General features: G+C 44.2%; 4 protein-coding genes across 4 annotated transcripts; 3 read left to right on the forward strand and 1 right to left on the reverse strand.

The window, feature by feature from the left end:
• Window positions 1-13,148: 13,148 nt before the first annotated feature.
• On the forward strand, window positions 13,149-14,882 carry LOC143488524 (endonuclease domain-containing 1 protein-like). The gene is made up of 3 exons (XM_076987289.1): window positions 13,149-13,182; window positions 13,484-13,716; window positions 14,271-14,882. The coding sequence occupies exons 1-3, from the start codon at window positions 13,149-13,151 to the stop codon at window positions 14,880-14,882; spliced, it is 879 nt and encodes a 292-aa protein (XP_076843404.1).
• Window positions 14,883-16,489: 1,607 nt separating this feature from the next.
• Window positions 16,490-17,752, forward strand: LOC143488525 (endonuclease domain-containing 1 protein-like). The gene is made up of 2 exons (XM_076987290.1): window positions 16,490-16,873; window positions 17,162-17,752. The coding sequence occupies exons 1-2, from the start codon at window positions 16,568-16,570 to the stop codon at window positions 17,750-17,752; spliced, it is 897 nt and encodes a 298-aa protein (XP_076843405.1). The 5' UTR covers window positions 16,490-16,567.
• A 1,075-nt stretch (window positions 17,753-18,827) lies between these two features.
• Window positions 18,828-20,136, forward strand: LOC143488588 (endonuclease domain-containing 1 protein-like). Its single transcript, XM_076987383.1, has 2 exons — window positions 18,828-19,206; window positions 19,385-20,136. The coding sequence occupies exons 1-2, from the start codon at window positions 18,874-18,876 to the stop codon at window positions 19,964-19,966; spliced, it is 915 nt and encodes a 304-aa protein (XP_076843498.1). The 5' UTR covers window positions 18,828-18,873; the 3' UTR covers window positions 19,967-20,136.
• An 8-nt stretch (window positions 20,137-20,144) lies between these two features.
• Window positions 20,145-21,338, reverse strand: ufsp1 (UFM1-specific peptidase 1). The gene has a single exon (XM_076987384.1). The coding sequence runs from the start codon at window positions 21,131-21,133 to the stop codon at window positions 20,402-20,404; it is 732 nt and encodes a 243-aa protein (XP_076843499.1). The 5' UTR covers window positions 21,134-21,338; the 3' UTR covers window positions 20,145-20,401.
• Between the last annotated feature and the right edge of the window lie 2,567 nt (window positions 21,339-23,905).

A 23,905-nucleotide genomic window follows, 5' to 3' on the forward strand; every position in this document is an offset into this window, starting at 1 on the left:
CCGCCCCCCGGCTCGACCGCTGGCGCCAACCGGTCACGGTGCACTACCACGAAGCGTCGCCCCGTTCGGATTCGGTACACCACGTCGCTGAGCTGACTCACCATGGTGTGAGGTCCCTCCTTGTCACTCTGTAGCTTCGGGCACTTCCCTTTGCGATGCTTGGGGTTAAAGAGCCACACCGCTGTCCCAGGAGCGCTGTTTCCCCCCCGCCCCCCCCAGCACGCACATCATAAGCCTGCTTCTGCCGCTTGCTGGCCCCTCTCTGATTCTCCCTCGCCAGCTGGTGGGCTACCTCTATCCGCCGCAGTAGCTCCCTCACATACCCGGGCAGGCTGTTGTAGTCCTCTCGCGTGCTGGTTGGCATCCCGAACACCAGCTCGACGGGGGTCCTCAGCTCGTGGCCCAGCATGAGCAGGGCTGGCGTGAACCCGCTGGATTCCTGAGCCGTGGTCCGGCATGCCCACAGCACCAGTGGCAGCTGTAGGTCCCAGTCGCTCTGGACTTCTTCCACCACCATAGCTAGCTGCGTGGCCAGGGTGCGGTTAAAACGCTCTTACAAGTCCGTCGCTCTGCGAGTGCAACAGCGTCGTCCGCGTCTTTTCGATGCCCAGCCGTGTGCACACCTCCTGCATCACTTTGGACTCGAAGTTCCGCCCCTGGTCACTGTGGAGCTCTTCTGGGGCTCCAAACCGGCTGAAAAACTGTTCCACCAGGCAGTTGAACACCAGTTCCACGTGTTCAGCTCCTTTGAGTGAGCGGAGTTTCACTCGGTTCGCCTGGGGTGCCGCTCGACGCCCAGCAGGTCCTCCACCATCACCTGACGCTGAGTGTTGAGCTCCTCCGGGTGAGGGGGACTTCCCACTGGTTGCCATGCGTTGATGCCGATCGGCGTCAGTACAGTCTGCCTCTGTTACACGACTCAGCTGTTCACTCTCGGATTCCTCCAGTGGCAGGTACTTTCCGCGCGTCTCTAGTACTCCGGTTTCTATGCAGATCCGGGTGATGTGTTGTTTGCCGCCCTAGTTTCACCGGTAGCCTCTGTTTCCCCTTTATCTCTATACCCTCGCCAGTAACTGATCTCAGCCTAACGGTCTACCTCCTATCCCAGCCTTGTTGTAATAGCCCCGGTCTAACAATGGAGATAGTTGAGCCCGTGTCAATTAACGCGGTGAGTTTAACGCCACCCACCTCGCACCGGAGCCAGGGAGGGTCTGTGTTGTTTCCCTAGCCGGCCGGCTACTTGCTCTGGCGTGAGGGTCTCTTCGGGAGGGGCCGAGCCATCCCTCACCAGCCAGCCCCGTTTCCTGCCGGCTCTACTTCCTTGCAGGGGCGGGCCCAGTGTCCCCGCTTTCGGCACCGCCAGCAAACAAGCTGTTGGTCTTGCGCAACTCGCTGCACGTGCGCGTCTCCTTCCTCTACCTCGACTGTTCTGCATGGTGTAACGGGGGTCGTGGGGAGCGGGCAGCACAGGATCGGCTGGACACGCTCAGCCTCTCTCACGGCGTCTGCCAAGTTCAGCGGTTCCGGTTCCGGTACATCCAGGAGAACTTGTAGTGCTTCCCCTTCTAGTGACAGGCTTAGTTGCAGTGCCGTGTCAGCTGCTGTCTATACCAGCGCGCCGCTGCGTTGAGTTGCGCCTCGTAGCATTCCCACGGCGCGCTGCCGTCAAAACGAGGGAGATGCGCCGCGTGAGCAGTGCTGTAGTTCGCTGGCCTCGCCACCAGGCCATCCGGCACTCGGCTCCACGCAGGACTCCGGGCGCTCTCGTAGTTCTACCACTGTAAACACTACAATATATATATATATATATATATATATATATATATATATACATACATGAATGCCCCGCCCCCTAATTACCAGCGCTACCACTGTAAACACTACAATATATATATATATATATATATATATATATATATATATATATATATATATATATATATATAGAGAGAGAGAGAGAGAAAGAGAGAGGGGGAAACAATAGGACCTGGGACCCTTAAACTGGCAAAATTGCTCCAGCAGATCCCAAGACCAACATCCAATATCTCTATCCAGTGCAGTGCTGTTCTGGGAACAGCTAAAGTTCTAAACAGGAACCACAAGCTCCAAGACCTTTGAGGACCTGATCAATAAGAACTCCCAAAGGAAGGCGAGTCGGCAATGTTTTTATATATATACAAATGTAGATAGTATATACTGGCGGTGTTGTGATTAGCGTTGTCGCCTCACAGCAAGGTGTTCTGGGTTCAATTCTCGCTCTGGTCTACTGTGTGGAGTTTGCATGTTCTCCCTGTGCCTGTGTGGGTTTTCTCTGGGTACTCCGGTTTACTCCCACAGTCCAAAGACGTGTCTTAGGTTGATTGATCACTCTAAATTACCTGTAGGTGTTGTAGCGGATACATATGTTAGTTTATGGATTATGAACGGGGCACCATCCTGATTGCTCAGGAACCAGTATTGTGATAACGGAGATAGGTGGAATATGGTTTAATCAGTCTCATTAACAAAGGGTTAAGTTCTGATTCCGCACAGTGACCTAATACCATCAATCAAAATACGTATTTACCACCGTGACCAGATTAATGAACAAATATCAAAAATTAAATGGTTAATATGACAATTGATATAAAGGATAACATGTGGAATGATTTGGCTCAAAGTGAAACTAAACCTATACGTGAATCTACTAATCAAACCAGATATATAATGGTAAACAACAAAGAATAGAACATTAAACAACAACAGCAAATAATGACGCAATAATACACGAGAGGGAGTGCTATAACGGGTAATATCGGCACTGCTGTGCTGCGGTCGTAGGCACGAGGCCGCAGGCCGAGTGCCGTAGATCAGCACAGCAGTGCCGATATTACCCGTTATAGCACGAACCTCGAGTGTATTATTGCGATTATACCACAGTTCCATTATCGCTGTTTATTGAAAGATTTTGAGTAAAAGAGGACGAGAAAATACGACCTGTTAGGTTAAAAACACTCCGCCAGTTAAAATAGTTCCATTCAATGGCTCGCTGCTAAACTTACACAACACTGGAACAGCCTTACCCAATAAATATTATAGAGGTAAATATACACAAAAACAACTGTTGATAAAGTTGTATTTATTAAAAATAAATTACAACAATTATTGATAATGGATTAAAAAAAACGATTGATATTGGATTTATTAACAAGAGATAATTTTATACTGATGTATGTTACTTGGCTAGCCTAATGGTTATGTACATTTATTTGCACACTTCCCATTGTGCAGTTCTTAAAAAATGATTCGAGTTGGGGGGTTTGTTTTAACGTCGTGCAATTGCATTCTTGAGCATTTGGAGTTTTTTTGGGAGGTTCTTCCAAATCATCTGTAGGGTTACATGCAACGGACAAAACATTGCTCCATCTTTTCCTGCTTTGGAGGGAAGGTCGCCAGTAACTCTTCAGAGACGTTTCTGATTTGTGACCGCTAACAGTTATGATTTCTCTGGCTTCCATCCCGGGATCAGAAAGGCTCTGAATAGCTGTTGCTCGCAAGCAGTGGTTGGTGTAAACGCGAGATGTGCCTGCTTCTTTGCATATTCGGGGCAACATTTTGGAGAGCTGGTTTACACCCAGCGGCATAGCGCTATACCACACAGCGTCTGACAGGTGCGCAGACTTCTTCGGCTGCAGGTAAAAAGCCGGGGTATCCACTGGCAGCTTGCTTACGTACAGTTCAAAACTAGCGACAGGACACATTTCTCCAGCGCACTGAAACATTGCCCCACGTCTCAGCTCTCTGTCTCGCTCCTGGTGGGTTTTGTGATTTTTTGTTTCCTCGTTAAAGGATAGAGTGACAAATTTCCCCCCGTTTTCATCTTCCTGCATCACAAATGATTCTCGGCGAAGTTCCCTATTTCCTTCTTTTCCTCGTCTGCCAAAGTGGAGCTGAATGTCGAACCAAACCTATAGGGTAAAATAATTCAGATTAGTTTTAGGTGCAGCAGTACATATGGTGTACTGTTATACATCAAAATATTATGTGGTGTTATCTACCTTATTTAAAAGACCTCTCGGGGTTCCGGGATCAAGTGCTTTTGACTGGTAGATTTTTGCAAGGTCTTCAGGTGATATTGCTGGATGGTGTAAGGTTCTGTCTCCTCCGCTCTTTCTTATTTTCTTAACAACACCCACAAAGACGTTGTTGGCTGGTGTAAACTCTGCGTCTTTCATCAAACACCATCCACGGCTGATTGGAGGTTCATTTAGGTACCTGTTCAGTCCAGCTCTTAAACCAACGAAGCTGCTGATGCCATATAACTCTCCCTTTACGTTTCTGACGGATCCATAAAACCGTCGTAAAAGCTGATTCATGTCATTTTTGTTGATGATAGTAAAATCTACTGCAATGTCGTTGCTCTTTAACCAGGCTGTAAATACGTTAAGAGCCCAGGACGTTTGTCTAACGGTATTAATTTCGTTTTTTTTGCATTTCCAGCTCATCCAAATCATTATCTGTAAGCATGACAAACCTTGGAGGCTCATTGGAGGAATCAGGCTGGTCATTTATAATGTCATCCTCCAGTTTAAGATCGAAACAAATTGTTTCGAAGCCAATAGATTTAATTAAATCCGTGTAATTCATTTTGATACTTTTGATACTTGTTTGTAGTTGCGCTGTTTGGCTTGTAAACGCCGCTTCGTTGCTAGGTTACCTGTATGTGGCGGAGTAATACATGGAGAGCTTCGGTTACAGTGCTATAACATGTAATATCGGCACTCCTAGATCGCCTCTCAGCCAATCACATTGTAGGGTCGGAACTAACTGTGGTATAATCAGCAATTATTGACGGTCATGGGACTCCTGAGGTGGCTGGGTCAGCGGAGTCTGTCTTTCAAGACGGCTTGAAGCGCTAATGGCGCATTTCCACTAGGGCCTGCTTGGCGCGGTACGGTTCGATTCGCGACGGTTTGTGAGTGTTTCCATGTTTGGATAAGGTAATGTAGCCTATAAAATGATCGTACATACAGTATTAATGGTAGAAGCATGTTTGGATAAGGTAATATAGCCTATAACATGATCGCATCTACAGTATTAATGGCAGAAGCACGTTCATATAAGGTAATATAGCCTATTAAATGATCGTACATACAGTATTAATGCTAGAAGCACGTTCGGATAAGGTAATATAGCCTATAACATGTACAGCTACTGCTGTGGTACTACATTTTGACATGGTAGCAAGAATCGATAGATATGTCTATAATTTTGCGCTACGGGTGTGCGCCATGTGCGCTGAGAGTGACGTAATCTTAACATGCGCATGCGCAGTAGACCAAGGTAGGACAGCTCGAGGGGTAGCACAGATTTTCAGAACACCTGTTTTTCCTCAGGGTGCTTGGCGAACTTGTGAACACCATGCGAGACAGACGCCAGTAAAAGCACACAAAATGTTGCTTGTACAGGCATGAAAATCTGTCACCTTTCGGCGAAGTTCGCCGTTTTGAAGTTTTTTGTTGGGGGGGGGGGGGGGTCGGGAGATTATATGTATATATTTTAATTATCATATTGACTTAATAAGCAAACAGCACTTCCGAAATTGGCAATTTCAATGACACCGTGGCCAGCAGTTTCCGCCCAGAACCTTCATAGAGGCCAAATAGCGTTTCAATCATACGAACGTTCTTCATTCATGTTATTCATTTACTGCTAAGCGGGACGAGAAGCAGGACCTAGTGCTACACCGCGGACAAGTCAGAAGAGCGTACATTTACCACTACATTTACCAGATCGTACATTTACCACTACATTTACCAGATCGTATATTTTTAATTGGGTGGATTTAATTGGGTTATTAATGGTTTCAATCGTTTTCATATTTTGCGGTAAAACAAAGTTACTGCCGTTCGCTACAGCGTTGATCACTGTCTAACCACAAGCTCTTGTGATAAATAGGTAGATAGATGGGCCTATTAAGTTCGCGTCAACCCCGTGTAGTTAACGGTGACATAAAATGAGAAACAAGATTTTTTTTCTAGTGTGTCTGTAGTTGTAACTGGTGAATCCAGGGACGTGTGAGGATCACATTCGCGCCAGGGCTGAAAAGGTTGAAGATGAAGTTGTAAACTCTTGTCGTTTGAGTCTACCCTGTGCTTTAGCTCATGTTAGAAAATAAAAACACGTGAACCCTGGTATTTTTACAATAATTTTCGCCGCTGATGTATTTATTGGTTCATTAAGACGTAATGGTTTTGACTGAGCCATCCGGAATGGCGAAAGCGGCTTCTTGCGTTTACGGATTGCGTTTACATTGAATCCATTGACATGACAGTCAAAAAAAAAATTTTTTTATGGATTTTACTATATTTTACGGAGCCCGTAAGGTGACATCATGTAAAAAATAAATAAATAAATAACGCGTGGCCACGACTTATTAACGCGTGGGAACGAGATACTAACGTCGCCTTTCACACGCGGCAACAAAGTTTATTTTTTCACAGCAAAGCAAGCAGATCCCAGGGATGTTCGCGAACTGACTGCCCAAGGAAGGTAAACCTGGCTTTATATAAAGTAATACTTAATTATCTTGTTCGCACGCGTTGGTAAGTCGTTCGCATGCGTTAGTAAGTCGTGGCCACGCGTTATTATATTTTTTACATGATGTCACCTTACGAGCTCCGTAATATTTGGCATCACCTGTCGCTGTATCCCCGTACACCAGCAGCCATAACCACCCCCCCGTTGCAGTATACCCATGACGTCACATGTCAACGCCCCCCCCCACATGTCAACGCCCCGTCGCCGTATCCCCATGACGTCACATGCCCCGCCCCCCGGTCTTCTCACCTTTTTAACCCCTGACCCATTTTCATGCCTGTTGTAGTACTATAAATATTTCATATAAAGCTATACGTTATTTTTAGGTAATTTGCTTTTTGCACTTTTTTAAACTATAACTATATTATTTACATATGTTGTACTTTAAATATCTATATTTCATAATAAAGTTTGATTTCATTTGATTGTATGACTGATGCTTTTTATGCAGGGTGTGTTCAGCCTGTTTGAGTAATACCAAATTATTATCAATAATTAGAGCAACCACATACAATAATGAAGATAAGATATAATAATGCTATGTGTTAAGGGGCATCAACCGGTGTTGTGGTCGCATACAAATGATCACGACACTACAACCCGCGCGCCAACAGTGACTCCACCCACATTGTGTTGGTTCACCATTTTAATGGAAACACAACGCGACCGTACCGTTCCGTTGCGAATCGATCCGTATTGAACCGTACCGCGCCAAGCAGGCCCTAGTGGAAATGCGCCATATGACGTTCATAGTCGGCTAGGGGGTATAGTCGACTATAGTCGAATCAGCGACTATTGCAGGTCACCCCTATTCAGTTGTTTAATTTTGTAGACAAAAGCAGATAACAGACATGACACAAAGCTAAAATAATTTCAAATGGGCACATCACGGTGCTTAGCTGATCCAATTTATTTTTAAATGGAATTAGTTGTAAAAAAAACATTTATAGCATCTGATAAGCTGGCCTTCACACAATCTGTGGACCCTTCTTGAATGGTATTAATTTATAATATTTTCTCTCAGGAAAATTCAACGGGTTGAATGTGTGAACAATAAAGTTCAAAGTGTATTTTTGGTTTTGTTGCAGCTTAACTGGCCATTTTTGAGTTTTACTCACTGTGATAAGGCATTCACAAATGAGATAACTATGGTTTGTTTGAATTGGAATGCATCAGGGCTAGGGCTGAACGATTAATTGCATTTGCGATAATTTCGCGATTTTTTAAAACGCGATTGTCTAATTGCACAGGCTGCGATTTAAACTGGTCACGTGACTTGGGAGCGAGCCAAGCAGAGGACGAATGGAGCAAACCCGAGCAGGAGGCAGGGAGGTGGAGAAGTGAAGTTAACACAGCGCACTTTAACTTGTTGCACAATGGCTTCAGGCTCGACAGAAGCTGACACAACTGAAAGTCTAATACCAAAGAGGGGCAGCACATCAGTTTTGTGAAATTACTTTGGCTTTTAAAAAGATGCTGCTCAACGTCAGGTACCCTGCAAAACGTGCCTTGCTACTGTTACTACGACGCGAGGTAACACTACAAACCTCCTTCAGCATTAAAAAAAAAACACCACAAAGCCTCGTATGATAATTGTAAGGCTAAAATGCCAACGACCAGTGCTGCATCTTCAAATACGCAAAAGTGTTTCTCTGCGCTTATACAGCTTTAGTATGCGGTGAGCAGCGAAATACCGTAAAATCACGCATATAGGCGCAATAAGTGTAACTCCTTATGGATATAATTCGAAGCGGCACGCTGAAATAACTCTGGCAGTAACGGAGTTCATAGTGAGACATGATGCCCGTTAATATAGTGAACAAGTCCGGCTTCATGGCTTTGTTAAACACACTGGATATGCGCTACCAAACGCCCTCACGCACATATTTTAGCCAAGTTGCTATACCTGCAGGGTTGCCAACTCTCACGCATTGAGCGTCTAAAAAATTAGTAGTTCGCTCTGGCGCCAACCACAGGCGATCGATCGATCACGATATAATAATAATACTTAAATTTAGTCCATTTTACACTCCCCCCCCGCAACCCTGTATCTGAGCTGTATAAAAAATGCCGAAATAGAGTTTCCTGAAGTGGAACAATGGGGAAAAAATTGCGATTTTAAATCGCAATCGCAATTTATAGATAAAAAATTGCAATTAGATTATTTTCCAAAATCGTTCAGCCCTAATCAGGGCTGCAACGATTAGTTCACATAACTGAAATTTCGACTTGACTTTGTCAGTGATGAATAAAAGTGCATTTAAATCCCAAGTGTAGCTGTTCCTATTGTTCTGAAGTGATAGAGAAAGCAGAGAGCTTATATGTTAAGTTAAGGCACAGAGGGGTCAACAGTGTGATACTGACAGGTGTACAGACTTCAGCTGTTGAGCCAAAACATGCCCTGAAACCACAGCCACATCTATAGGAAGCAGAGATAAGGGGCATCACAAGTAATCTGTGAATAATCAAAAACATATCAGATTAGTTGCATACGAAATAGTGCGAAATGATAATTTGTTGCAGCACTAGAATGTATGTTGTGTAGTTTATGTAAATCAATATCTAAATGCTTCTATGATTTCTTTCACAGATGCCCCGTGCTGTCATTGAGGATATACTCTTAGATGTAGTTTTGGAAGAGGGTGACCAAGCCTTTTTAAAGCTGTCACTGGTTTGCGGCCATTTCCGGGACATTGTGGGACAAAAATCATTCCAGGCATTTTCAGTGGCTTGACAGTAAGTATAAGAAGCATTATGATATTTCAGTACAGTTAGGATGTTTTTGTACCCTAAGAGAAGGGAGTGTTCTCACTGGTTGTAGTAATTATATTCCTTACATTTGAAACATAGAGGTGTAGTGCCTTGGACAAATCACAGTGCTGCATTCAAAGAAGAGTTTCGCAGAATGTACCAATTGGAGTGCTGCCGGAACTGCTAAAGAAACATAAAGACTGCATACCAGGTATGTTTCTTGTGTATACATTTTGAGAATTGTTCTTGAGGTCAGTAATGGTGGCAAACAAAATATCAGCAGAAATGTGTTGTCTGACCTTGATTTTGCTGCCTACAGGCTACGTTGGGCATGGGAGACGCAGATAACTTGTGGCGTTTTATAGTGACAACACGCACCCTGGATTCTGTAGCCAATTCTGCAGCCATGTTTACGAAGATTTGAGTGTATGAATGAGTGTATGGTTGGATGAGGTGTAAGTGCATGGATATGTTATAAAGACATGTAAATAAATAACTACTAAAAACGACTGTACCTGTCTCCTTGCTTTACCACATTAAAAATAGTTCAGTGTTCTAAATGGCAAAAAATAAATTTTCTATTTTATTTTAAGCAACCATATTTTGTATGGATTTGTGAATGGGGTTCTAGGTAGGAGTACAGTCCCCTGTGGTGCTGCATTGTCTGAGCAGGTGGCTGGCAGCACAGATTACACTCAGCTGTACAAAATGTGGACTGTGTAAGGTGGTTCTACTGGTGAAGGGCATTCAGGTTATTTTAATTAGTTTAACAGATGCCAAGAAAAACACTCATGTTATTGACCAAAATGTATGTTTTTCTTTATTATCCCACATGGATAATTTGTCTTAGTACAATCTTTTTAGATATTTCTTGAATAGTTTAATAATTGTCAATTCTGAATATGTACTACAGGACATAGAAATGATTGAAACTACATTACTCTCTTACCCAAAGTTACAGCAATAAAATAAATATTAATGTAGCAGCAGTGGTTGTAAAGTTCCTTTACAACTTTACCAAAACAAGGCACATGATAAGACACTGAGCCGTCGTGGTGGCAACATCATAATGTGCTTAGACATTAGCCAGAATAGTGTTCATCATGCCACTCTTGGTCTTTACAACACTGCCACATCACTAGAGTTGCCCAGGTGTGTCACCATCTGCGAAAGTGGGCTGGGCTGCTTGAGTACACTAAACACCAACATTGCCATTATACCTCTCTCCATGTTTAAAGTTGTTTGTGAGAGATGACAATTTTTGTTGACCACAGTTAATTGTTCAGTCATTGTAGAGTTTTAACCAAGATGATATTTACAAGATGTATCGGTGCACAAATACTGTACAGTCTATAATGTAAAGAGAAATATATATTTATGATTATATTTTCATTGGTTAAGTCACTGTTTTTTATTTACCCACTGGTCACCTTGGATGTTAACACAACAATTGTCCCCCCTGAGATATTTGTCAGAGGCCGCCTCTGAGACCAGAGTGAGAATTGAACCCAGACCACCTTGCTGTGGGGCGACAGTGCTAACCACCACACCGCCAATACATACTATCTACGTGTGTATTTATATAAAAACATTGCCCACTCGCCTTCCTTTGGGAGTTCTTATTGATCAGGTTCTCAAAGGCCTTGGTGCTTGCGGTTCCTGTATAGAACTTTAGCTGTTCCCAGAACTGCACTGCACTGGATAGAGATATTGGATGTTGGTCTTGAGATCTGCTGGTGCAATTTTGCCAGTTTTGCCTGGATCCTGTCCTGCTCTCAGGTTCATTAATCACTGAGAGTTGTTGTCATGCCTTTTTCTCCCATATACGTTTACAGTATTGTTCAGCCTCCAGCTTTGGTGGGTCTGTTCCTATGCTCTACCACTGAGAGTACATGTTGGATGGATCATGAAAAAACATGATTTACATTTCAACCTTCTTCTCCATGGAGGATGCATCTCATTGATGCTCTTCATCTTGAAGCCCATCATCTCCAGCATCACTGTCGCTGAAGCGTATTTCAGCTGGTTGGTCTGTGTTATGGTCACAGTAGTGATCATTAATAGCGCTGCATTCAAATCTTCCTGCACATCTTCAGGTTCCTCACTTGGTCATGGTGGTCTACTGTCGAGAGGCTTGGGTCTTGGCTCCCAATGTTGGGGTTTGGGGATGACCATGATGATGATGATGATGATGATGATGATGATTTCCCCCCTCTGACATGTCGTCCTGGTTATCCCTTGCCGTAGCATTTGTGTTGTAGTAACTGTTTGATCTCAAGTGATAGCAGATGCCTCTTGTGGATGCTGGAACACTGAACTACTACTTGTTTTGGTGTTAGTCTAGATTGAGGTTTCAAACATCCGTAGTTCCCACATCCTCTGCATATGCCCTCTCACACTGGGGCTGCTTGTGTAACAGCAGTAGCACTTCAACAGATCTCAGTTCTCCACTCTCATCCTCGAGTGTCTTGTACTTGTTCCAGTGGCCCACTTTTCATCAGATTGTCCTGGTCTCCTAGCAACATCTAACACAAACCAAGTTGACCCCCTTGACTCTCTTGTTTTGAATTGTCCTTGTTAAATAGGCGGGTAGCGTTAAGGATCTTGCCTAAGGGACCATAAAGGAAACACCCTGGATTGGAACATTTAGGCAGAAAAAGCCACAAAGAGACCTGTTGATCCAGGTATAGTGTCTAGTTATAGCTGTAGTCTTTAGTGCTGTTAAGCAAAGTGAAAGTCAAAGAAACAAACTGTATGCAAATGACTTCATGTCAGTGCGATCTCATCAATGGGACATTGTCACACCTGTCATCTCATATGATTTGACCATGGCATTGCACTAATGCAATTCTTAGACAGTGACCATTTGTTTACACAGCATTAATACATTTTCAGAAACATTTATCTACCAACTTGCTTACAGAGGATTTGATAATTAACAGGAGACTTGAAACGTGAAACTAAGCAGGACAGTGTAAACTTTTTAATTATGACAGAAAATTCAACAAAAGAAAAATGACAAGAAACCTTCCAAAATCTCATGAGCTTTCATTCTTTGATTTGTGAAGTCAGTGAAGTGTAGCACTAAATAAACAGAGAACATCTGAGCTTACTGGTATCAACAGTGAACAAGCAGTTAAATCAAGTTCTTCCTGAACCAGGAAAGGAGTAAAAACATCCTAATTGCAACAAGCAAATGTTAAGCAAACATAATTAATTCAGTTATAATTGTTATAAAGACAATACTGCATCAATTTCAAACACATCAAGTGGTAGCCTACCAAGGTTTCATTTTACCCCTTTACTTTCATTTTTAGTGACAGTAAAATGCTTTTGTTTGGTTGAATTTCCAGACTATGGACATCATTTGCACGGCCCTTGTAGTTACTGGAGCACCTTTAGCGCCCCCTTGTGAAGAAATGGTGTTAAATGTCAGAGAGTGTATGTGTGTGTATGTGAGTGAGAGCATTGAAAACCAGGTCCATGAGGAGCTTTGCATCTTTAAAAACGTTATGTCTACACCCCACCAGCCAACTGCAGAGACTCCAAAGGTTCATGGTTTCCTCCCACGTCCTAATGGACATTCCAGACCTGTACAAGTAAGAGCATTGTGATGGGTAACATTACCGGGTATGGCAGCTGCTCCAACCAAGACTACCACACATTACTAGAACATACTGCATATGCTCCCTCTCTGCAGGACACTTCAGGAAGGCCAGGATGGTGCAGACTGCTCTGCACAGTTTAATGTTTCCAAGTCATCTGCTCATTATTAAGTCCTCTTTGAGCTCATTGGTAGATACATTTGTATGACAAACATGACCATGGTCCAATTGTTGTATGAGCTGACAGGTGTGACAGTGTCCTATTGGTCAGATCACGCTGACATGAAGTCATTTGCATGCAGAATGTTTCTTTGTCCTTCACTTTTTCTTAGTATACTACATGAGAGACTACAGCTAGAGCTAGAAACTCACCTGGATCAACCGGCCTCTGTTTTGTCTTGGTTTCATCACAGCTATATTCCTTCATCACTTCTATCATCATCATCATCAGTCTATATATCAGAATTCACCATACTCTCCCTCTGTGATGGCTTCTCCAAGGATCTGTCTCCTGTCCTTTCTCCTGTTGGTGGGTTTACGTGTGGCAGATGCCACAGTCTCTGACAGCTTCAAAGAGTGCAGCCAGTTCCTGTACATGCGAACACCACCCGCTGGCATCCAGGGGACCGACCTGAAGCGCATATGCCAACGGTACGGAGACGAGCCGCGCTACGCCACCCTGTACCACTGCAGCCGCCGGCTGCCCATGTATTCAGCCTACACCTTCAAGAAGTCAGACGGGCAGAGGAGGATAGACACACCCTGGATGTATGAACCACAGGTAGGAGGAGTTTTTGTTTAATATCCTTAATTCTGTTACATGTAAATTATACAAACATAACGATGGGACATGGGCGGGATGGGGTTATAGAACACCAGGGCCCCGGATCTCATATGCCCCAACGTTGTTCATACACACCACAAACCAGTCACACGTTACATGAATCAGTTACCCTTTATTTATTCTGCTCCTATGGAGTGGTATAAAGTCAGACATGTGTAGGCCTGTGTTTGGTCAGGTGTTCAAGGGACACTGAGAGCAGTTGATGGTCAGTAGTCCTGCCTGAAATGTAGGTACTGATATAGCAATTACCTGAGACAAAAGGTGTTTAGTCTTTAACAAAGTATCTTAACAAGACAATTTCCATTCTAATCGGAAATTAGCTCTGTTAAGTCAACATGTGAATAACAAAATGCAAAGTTACCACAGGTGCCAGTGTAGGTCTTAATATTTATTATATTATTTTATAGTAACAATGATCAGATTTTTATGTTGTTTTTTTCCATTCTTTCTTTATTATAATAATTAGTTCATTTCTCATTTTCATCCTGAAGCTAGTGTCTTTGGAGAAGAGTGGAAACATGCAAATGCTGCCCCCTAGTGACAAGACGGACCCATCGCTCGAGAAAAGCCAGGCTCTATTAGAGGACTACGTTGACGCTGTGGCATACGAACGCGGCACACTGAACCCAGACCAGCACCAGGCGGACAGCCAGGACAAAGCTGCTACCTACACGCTCACCAATGTGGTGCCTCAGGTCGGCGACTTCAAAGAGGGCTCGTGGGCAGCATATATCGACAGAGTGAGACGTCGTCTCAACAACTTCTGCCAAGGAGTAGCTTACGTGGTGACTGGGGTGACCGTTTCTGGGGTAACCATCCGAAGGGGTGGGCAGGACAGAATGGCCGTCCCTAAGCACCTGTGGTCAGCGTACTGTTGCCCACGGTACGATCGTAACTCACCCTACGAAGTGAGATACATGTTCCCTTCCTACGGAGCGTATGGTCCCAATGAGATAGTGGGCCACCATGTTGAGGAGGTCCCTCTGAAGACACTGGAGAACTTCCTGCAGAACCAAATAGCAATGGAGAGAAACGTTAACATATTCCTCAGAGGCTGCATCTCAGAGAACACATTTAAAAGGAAGAAAAGAAAAAAGAAATAGAAATAGTGTTTTTCATAAATTAAAATGAAAACAAGAACAAGCAAGGCGGACACTTGTTTTATGTGTGTGCGTGTGTGTGCGTGTGTGTGTGTGTGTGTGTATACTGTTCAAAACAAGTGTTTTAACCAGTATTTTAATAATATAAAGTCTTATTATGTGTATGTGTCAACATCTGTGTTTGAAATGAGGTGAAGTAGAAGCCAAAACTTATAATAGGGCTGTTGTATATGAACTATGAACAAAGGTTTATCTCTGACTCTCTCTTTGCACGTCATTTTCATTCTTATCATTGATACAGTGAAATGAAGCTCAAATGTTTCCATGGTATACAAAACTTCATAATTCATGCTTACAAAGTTCACTTTCTCCTCAGTAATGGGCTATACCATTTTTAGATGTCAAGCACCTCATTCCCTCATTCAAGAACTGGATTGTAAGTCACTCATTCACTCGCAGTTAGCAAGAAAGAGATTCTCCACAAGGTGGCGGCATCACAGTGATGCTTCATTTCAATGACGGTGTTGATGTTAGTGTAACAAGCTTTGAAATGAACTGGTTTGTAGGACGATTGCTAAACAGTGGTGGAGCTAGACCAAAGGGTGACCAAGGCTTTATCAGAGGGGTCCATATACAAATGAACGAAAGGAACCAAATATTTTCTCTTAAAATTACCATTTCCAGTGGGGTGGCACCAAGGGTGGCAAGGGCTCTGTTGGGGGTGGCAATTGCCACCCCTGCCCCCCTTTGGCTCCGCCACTGTTGCTAAAGAGGCCTGAACTTGTAGGCTGTTGGTTCAGTTCTTGGAGCAGAACTGTAAATCAGCCTGACCGTCTCTCCAAAGGAAAATGATACAATGTTTTACATAACTTACAAAATAAAAATGGGTTCACCGCTTTACTGTTATTTGGTGTAACAACAACCTTCTGTGGTGCTGAAACATTGCAAAAATATTTTTGGAGGTAATTCCCAACGTTACGCTGACAGTCATGTCATGTGTATACTGACATGCGCACTGGAACTGCCGCACGGTGGAGCGAGGCGCGTGCGGTTGCAGGGAGTATTCTCCATCTTAACAAAGCATAGCAACGAGCGGTAACTGAAGAACGAAAGTAAAAAGCTCGAGGAAGTAGCAGCGATTCTCGTATGAGCTGATGCAACAGCAAGCATTACACACGCATTCTCTCTCTCTCTCTCTCTCTCTCTCTCTCTCTCTCTCTCTCTCTCTCTCTCTGAGCAGGGAGCAGTGCGAAACGTTGAAGGAGACAACCTGCAGATTTAAATTTCCTAGAATTAAATGAGTAGTAGTCAAATTCTGGATGATAATTTGCTAATTTATTTATAATATTAGCAAATTGATAATTCGATAATTTGCTCCTGTCCAAATAAATATTATAGTAAGATGATGATACTTTGTCCATTTCATACAAATGAATCCTGAATTTCTTTGAACTTCTGAAAGGCTTTAGTCTGACTTTTTCATTGCCTGCCAAAGCAGTGATGAGTGGATCAGGGGTCAAACTCTCCTGCCTGGTTTGCATGCTGAGGTAGATTACAGGCGAGTGGAGCTGTCTCATAAGCTGCCATTACACACCACACGACGACTCCGTTAAAGCAGCACTGCCCTCTTCGCTGCACTCTAACCCTGCGCTTCCTTCACGGCTCCGTCCCGTGTGGTTTGTGGCACCATGGTAAAGGCCTGTGTGTGCTCTCCTCTGCTGGCTGTCGTGGTGGGGCTCCTGGCCTGCTGGCCCGCGAGCGCTGTGGTTCAGCAGACTCTCTCCCCCGAATGCCGCAGATTCCTGTACCTGGGCAGGGAGCCGGCGGGGCTGGAGGACCACTCTCTGGTGAAGATCTGCCAGTTCTACAAGAGGAAGGCCCGCTACGTCACCCTCTACAACACCAAGGACCACGTCCCAGTCTACTCCGCCTACACCTTCAAAAGCTCTGATGGAGAGCAGAAGGTTGATGTCCCGTGGATGTACGAGCCGCAGGTGAGTGAGACCTCAGACTCGTGGCATTTACAGTGATCCACAGATGGCTCTGCACTGCACCTCTACTGCCCCTATGATGCTCCTCCACTGCCTCTACACTGCTCCTCCACTGCCCCTCCATTGCCTCTCCACTGCCCCTTCACTGCTCCTTCACTGCCCCTCCACTGCATACTTTAGCTTGTTCTGCTATAGTGTTTAATTTTCCACTTTAACAGTGCAATAGAGAAATATTACATAATACCACTAACAAATTCCATCTGCTATTTACTTCCCTGCTTAAATGAGCAGCTGTCCACCTCCGTGGACGTAGGGGACATGCAGCCCTTCCTCCATGACACCATGCACCAGAACTTCGAGAACACCCAGGCGGTCCTGGAGGACTACGCCAACACCGTGCTCTACGACCGGGGGCACCTGAACCCCGACGAGCATCAGGCCACGTCCGACGATAAGGCAGCCACCTACACCCTAACCAACGTGGTGCCACAGGTGTGTGGCTTCCACAGAGGCCCCTGGAGGGCCCAGGAGCACGCCATCCGCCGTCGGCTCAACAACTACTGCCGTGGCACGGCCTACGTGGTGACGGGCATCACCACCTCCGGCAGCATGATCCGCAGGGACACCGTCGACCGGGTGGCCGTCCCCACCCACCTGTGGTCCGCCTACTGCTGCATCGACTACGACCACAACGCGCCGTATAACGAGCGCTACAAGTTCCCCGCCTTCGCCCACTATGGACTCAACGACAAGGAGAACAACGAGATTGTGGAGCTGTCTGTCCCCAAGTTGGAGGACTTCCTGAAGAAGACCACTTTTGTGGACAAAAACTTCCAAATATTTGCTGAGCAGTGTGTGCTCCCTGGCACGACCATGTCCTAGACTAGTTTTGCCTATAGTCACACTTTTAATTCTCTATTTACAAATCTATCCTTAATTGTAAAGGTAGGTCGCGACAACATGGTAGTACTTTTAATATATTTTATTAATTTAATTTAATAATATTAATATTACATTTTTCAGCTGGTAAGAAATAGAATTAGAAAATTATAGTTTTGATGCAGTACATCATTGTATACTGAAAATGTTAAAAGATAAGTTAATAAATACAATGGAATTCTGGTTATGTGTCAAATTCATTTTAGTGCAAAAGGACTGTTTCAGTACTTGAATTGAATCACCTATTAAAATTTTCTCTACACCCACTATGCATCACTCTGTGTACTTTATTACACTTTTCCCTCAAAATCCCAAAGCTTCAAAATATTAGATCCCCTGTATTATGCACTTATATAACTAGTCATTTAAAAAACCCACACTAGAGAACAGAGTAGTCACAGTGAAATGGCCAAAATGACCTCAAACCTCCCACTTTACGGCATTGTCTAGTTTGAACATATTCTAGAAGATCTACGCTTGCTCCAAAAGATCTAGATGTATAACTTTTTCCACAAGTAAACTACACGAGTATACTTCTCTTAACATATGAATTCTTTGGCTTCATTCAAATGCAGGAGACCTACAAACTAGAAAACAGCACCACTGTGGTTTCTACGTAATGTAGCCAAGGTACAGTAAGAGGCACGTGACCATGAGGCTTTGATAGCTTCCAGTTATGATATGGTAATGGTTCATTTCTTTCACATGCTGGATTTGAATACTTTGCATTGCATATTGAGTTACTCTCAGCACTAATGCCAAGGTGAATGTCTCTGAGAAGACATACATTGGTCATTTATCTACAAAGTAAACGTGTCAATGTCCTGAGTGATCAAAACAGTGAAACTTCTGTTTGCTTACAATTTACATGCACACCAGCGACTGAATGCCTGCCTTCAAATGACATATCAGATAATCGCTGAAGTACTCATTGTATGTTCTCTCCACCTATGAGGAGAGAGTAGTTATAGTACTACTAGAGTGACAGTAGTCTTTACAGTTTTCAAAGCAGGTTTAACTCAGGGAAGACTTGCCAAGCCCGTGCCATTGAAAGGCACTTGACTATGAAGAGAATAGTTGTGGAGCGAATCATGAGGTCTGTGCGTGCCCTCTCTGCCCTGTGTCTACTGCTCTTCCTTTGGCCCGAGCACACGCAGGCTGCGGTCGTGGACGACTTCAACCACGACGGGCGATGCAAGGACTCCCTCTACATGGGCACCCCTCCCCAAGGTTACCTCGCCAACTCTCTGAAGAAGATCTGCCAGCACTACGGAGACAAGCCGCGCTTCGTCACCCTCTACGACCCCAGGAAGCACATCCCCGTCTTTTCCGCGTACACGTTCAAGAAGGCCAACGGGGAGAAGGGAGTCGACTTCCCCTGGATGTTCGAACCCCAGGTAAGCGTGACCGTCGCTGCTGCCAACACGTCTCGTGTTACACGGCACCTCCCGCGTGTGTCTGCTCCCTGTGTTGCTTGATTCGAGTCCCTATCCGCCCGAGCTCTTTGCTCTGCGTGTTTTGCGCACACTACGTGTCTTTGTCCCTCGTTCTAACCAACGATCTCGCTGTGTGCAGCTTGCTTCAGACAAAGGCAGCAGTAACATGGAGCCCTTCCCTGAGACCATCCACATGCACAAGAACTTTGAGGACACGCAGGCCGTGCTAGAGGACTACGCCGACGTGGTCCAGTATGAACGCGGTCAGCTGAGTCCAGACCAGCACCAGGCCGACCCTCTGGACAAAGCCGCCACTTACACCCTGACCAACGTGGTGCCTCAGGTCAAAGAGTTCAGCGTCGGGCCCTGGGCCACGCACACGCAGGTCCTACGTAAGCGCCTCAACAACTACTGCTACGGAAACGCCTACATCATCACAGGGGTCACGACCTCTGGGAACATGATCCGCCGTGATAACTTGGACCGTGTGGCCATTCCAGAGTACATGTGGACGGCCTACTGCTGCACACGCTATGACCACAACGCCCCTTATTCCGAGCGCTACAAGTTCCCCGTGTTTGGTGCCTACGGCCAGAACGATCGCATCAACAACAACGTGGTAGAGATTCCTGTTAAAAGTCTGGAGAGGTTCCTTAGGGCCAGAATGGATGTGGACAAGAATTTCCAGATCTTTTATAATGACTGTGTGTCTGACACATAAAGCTACTTTTTTACTAACCAATTAGAACATGCGTGTAGAAATAAGAGATACAAATTCATTTTAAACATTGGTGTTTTGGAATTTGCATTGTGCTAAATGTCAGTGCTACTGTTGACATGTGTAGACAAAAATAATGCAAGCGGTTGATGTGGTTCCTCAATAAATGCATCAATTACAGGTTCATTCCAGTGTTTTATTGTCCTAAAATGCAACATTAACACATCATAAATTACCTTTTCCTATGTTGACCACAAGAGGGCATTATACATTCAAATCCAAACAGACGTCCACAAAAACAATACCGCAGTCTTGCAGTGTTTAATAAGCAGTGCTCAATTTCAAGCAAACAAACGCAGACAACACAACAGGTAGAACCTAAGATGTTTATGTTAAGACATGTTACAGATGAACACAGTGATGGCATTAGCAGAACAATCACTTTTGTGTCTGTGGTAGACAAAGGTTATAAAAGGAGCAGCTATCCAGAGCCTTCACCGGCTTCCATGACACCCAGCCTTGTCCCTGCAGAGATTCTTTATCCAGGGCAGGGCCATAATAGTGGGGGTCCATTATCAATAGATAACTCCCCTGTTTCCCAGTGCACACGCCCAGGACGCCCTTAGAAGAGTTGTCCCGGTCTCCACCCATCATTACGGGACACCCGCTGCTCAGGAAATGGTGGTGAAGGTCCATTACTGCTTGCTCAAGCTCCCCCCCTCCACTCCGCACGTGTACAATACGACACGGGATGCCATAAAGTTGGTCCAGCACCATGGCGGCCTCATAAGTCCCCATCCATTCTCTAGACCCCAAGAACGAGGCAGGTTTGTCCCCTATTGCGACCAGGACCTGCTGGATCTCAAGGAGATTCGGTGGAGGTCTGGATCTTCCACAGCGAGATCCATAATACAACCAAGAGCACATAGTCTGAACAGTCCGATATCCACAGCCCCAGCCTCGGTCATCCTCCCCATCACAGCCGTAATGGTAATAGAGACATTTTCCTGAGATCATAGAGCATCTGTCACAGTCTGCCAAAGGCTGAAGCAGTCCCTCGTGAGGATTCTTCAGTAAATGATCTGGACAGAAACTGTCTGTAATGGTCAACTCGTCTTGAGTTCCTTTCCTGTCTACGTCTTCACTATTGGCCAGGACTTCTCTCTCCATAGCAGTGCGCAGGCTAAGTCTCTAGAATAATCTGACAGTCGACTTAAATGTATGCAACTTTCACTTTTTTGGTAAATCTATATATAATGAAAAAAATATTTAGCCCTTAAACTAAATTAAGTGTCCATTATCACACATGAACTGCATTCTTCTACAAACTAGCTCGCTAGTGAAGAAGACTAGTTGTCTTGTCCGACCACAAAATCCTTCCCTACTGTGCCACGACGCATATTAAACAGTTCCGCCATTTATGCGTTGTAGGTGTAATTTACACAGGTTGATTTAGAGGTGTGCAACTCGCCAAACAAATAATTTTGTAGCGCGTTCTGATATTCAATCAAAACACGTAACCTATATTTAATAACGTAAAATGACAAAATTGTCATTGTTAATCGATTTTTTTTATACCTATGGTGTTAATCCGACCTTCAATCGTCAGTTTGAGTACCAAATCATTTGGACTCTTTCTGGACTGTTCGATAAGCTCGATTAACAGTTTGCAAAGCAGCGTGAATTCTACCATTCAAATTATTCTCGGGACATTCGATATCGACTACTTTGTTGAGAATAAGAGCTAAATTGTAAATGTGGAGAGAACATTTTTGGAGATTTTTGGTGAAAAATTACTACTTGAACGTGACATTTCATGCTCATCACGATTACAAGACCGTGGTTCCCATTGAGTGCCATTATAAAAGGTGGGAGTGTGTTGAAATCCGGGCGCACTAGAACAAGTGCTCAGTCCTCTTCCCCGTGTCCTCTTGGACATTGTGTTTGCTGCTGAGTTTGTATATGGCACAGAGAGGTTTAGAGTGAGTGCGAAACCACTAAGTCTTACTTGGCTGCTTTTGACGTCTACTGTAGGGTTACTGCACTTTCCATATCACTGAAGGTGACTTCACAGCTGTGTGTTGGTTGTAAGTAGTCCTTCTTCATTTATATGTCCTTGCCAGTATTCAATTATTAGTTGAAATTATTAGCAATTTGTCTGTTTTGGTATTACAAAGGAAAAATCCTTTACATCGTTTTTATTAATCACAGGCGAGAATGGCTCTCCTCGTCAGTCCATTGTTTACCAGCAGGGGGAGCCATTGCTTCTGGAAGCGGCAGTACATGCTGCCTTTTACCCTCTTGTGTTGCCACTGTGCGTCTGTGTACCCATCTCAAAGCCCATCTATGCGTTTATATCTGATCATGGGTTAGTGGCCTTTTGAATGTACAATGCATACAAATAGGTGTTTTTCACAGACTCGTTTCACTAGCGATACACTTCCTTCTTTCTGGCAAAATGCTTTATTTGTTCATATTCTAGGTGTCTGGTTGACAGCTTCTTGCCAAACTCTTCATCTAAATTTCACAGAAGGCCAAAGGAGAATGTCCTTTGGTTCAGCAATCAGGCATTTAACTTTGCTCAGGATGAGAGAAAACAGGTTGTGATCTTGGTTCTTCTCTTATTACAGTTATTTCAACTTCTTGCCTCTTTCCACCCCTTTTAGTTTGGCCACCTCGAGGGAGTGCGGTTGCAACAGGTGAGGTAGCACCCGACCAAACCAAAAGATAGTCATAAATAGATGCTTGTTTACCTACTTATGCCTTTGCCTAATTCTACCTTGCACCATTATACCTTGCAATGTTTTCACTCTTAGAATTTTGTAACTTTAAGATTTTTATCAGTTGCCATTTAAGAGTGCCTCTTCAACGCAATCGCCCTGACTTCCCTAACAAAGCTCGCTCTGTTCACGGACCTCTTATTTAGGTCAGTCTTTTCGCTAACGGGCAAAAACATGAAGACGCATCTCTTGTGCATTATTAAAACGTTCCAAGGTCAGGTCTTTGAGGAGAGTTTAATGAACGACCAGGCAATTTCATGATGGATCAGAGCTGCCCCAGATTTGTTGAAGAGTTCACTGACTGCAGGAGTTGTGTGTGATTTGTGCGGCTGGCAGGCTGCAGAGGGGAGCAGCGGCGTGTGTCTGTGCTGCCAAATCACAGACTGCGCCAGGAATATGGCACAAGAGATGGACAGCAAATATGTGGAAAGAGTGGTTTGGGCTGGGGGAGCGTCTGGGTGAGGGAGAACTTTTAGATCTGAAGTGTTTTGTTTATCCCTGCTGTTTTCAAGTAAAAAATTGTGTGCAATCAGCTTTCCTACATATGGGAATGTGTGTAGAGCAGTGAAACCCTCACCTTGTCTCCCAAAGAAGAGCAGATGAGTCTGAGTCCAGGTCCGCAACAGATTGTCTCCATAAAGTTACACTGGCCTGGGCAGCTTGGCATAGGGGGCATAGGGGACACCAGTCTCCGTCCAACAGCTTTACACCTGGAACATCTCGCCCTTCTTCTGAGGTAGGGTCACACTAAGCAGACATGATGGTAGGAGGAAATTCTCTGTGATTCATTCTTAAAATACATTCTCTGTAAGAAGAAGGGCATCAAAATATAACATGCATAGATTGATTTGGGTACATTTGACCATCTGAAGTCTAAATGAAGTTCAAAACCAAAAGATCGTTGAACAGTGTTCACTGAATTCAGAGGGTTGTTGAAATTTAATTGTGTTTCTTCATAATTTAAACTGCTAAATCATTTCTTTTGAATATTTCCATTTTAATCCATGTTTTAGCTTTTATATACAAATCAGGAGATATTAGAGAATCAAATGAATTCAAAGATCTGATGTTCTACAGTGGTCTATTGTATTCTACTCTTTTAAGCAGTTACAGTTTGACATGAATTAATCTTGAAAAGTTTTTATATAAAAGGCTCACTGTT

This window comes from Brachyhypopomus gauderio, unplaced genomic scaffold (assembly GCF_052324685.1).
Source record: "Brachyhypopomus gauderio isolate BG-103 unplaced genomic scaffold, BGAUD_0.2 sc52, whole genome shotgun sequence".
Lineage (NCBI taxonomy): Eukaryota > Metazoa > Chordata > Actinopteri > Gymnotiformes > Hypopomidae > Brachyhypopomus > Brachyhypopomus gauderio.

What these genes read in the sequence shown, in the direction of transcription:
- LOC143488524 (XM_076987289.1), top strand. Translation starts at nt 13,149, where the DNA reads ATGACCATGGTCCAATTGTTGTATGAGCTGACAG. An exon ending in ATTGTTGTATGAGCTGACAG is followed by an intron (nt 13,183 to 13,483) that starts GTGTGACAGTGT and finishes TACGTGTGGCAG; the next exon opens with ATGCCACAGTCTCTGACAGC. An exon ending in CCTGGATGTATGAACCACAG is followed by an intron (nt 13,717 to 14,270) that starts GTAGGAGGAGTT and finishes TTCATCCTGAAG; the next exon opens with CTAGTGTCTTTGGAGAAGAG.
- LOC143488525 (XM_076987290.1), top strand. Translation starts at nt 16,568, where the DNA reads ATGGTAAAGGCCTGTGTGTGCTCTCCTCTGCTGGCTGTCGTGGTGGGG. An exon ending in CGTGGATGTACGAGCCGCAG is followed by an intron (nt 16,874 to 17,161) that starts GTGAGTGAGACC and finishes TTAAATGAGCAG; the next exon opens with CTGTCCACCTCCGTGGACGT.
- LOC143488588 (XM_076987383.1), top strand. Translation starts at nt 18,874, where the DNA reads ATGAAGAGAATAGTTGTGGAGCGAATCATGAGGTCTGTGCGTGCCCTC. An exon ending in CCTGGATGTTCGAACCCCAG is followed by an intron (nt 19,207 to 19,384) that starts GTAAGCGTGACC and finishes CGCTGTGTGCAG; the next exon opens with CTTGCTTCAGACAAAGGCAG.
- ufsp1 (XM_076987384.1), bottom strand. Translation starts at nt 21,133, where the DNA reads ATGGAGAGAGAAGTCCTGGCCAATAGTGAAGACGTAGACAGGAAAGGA.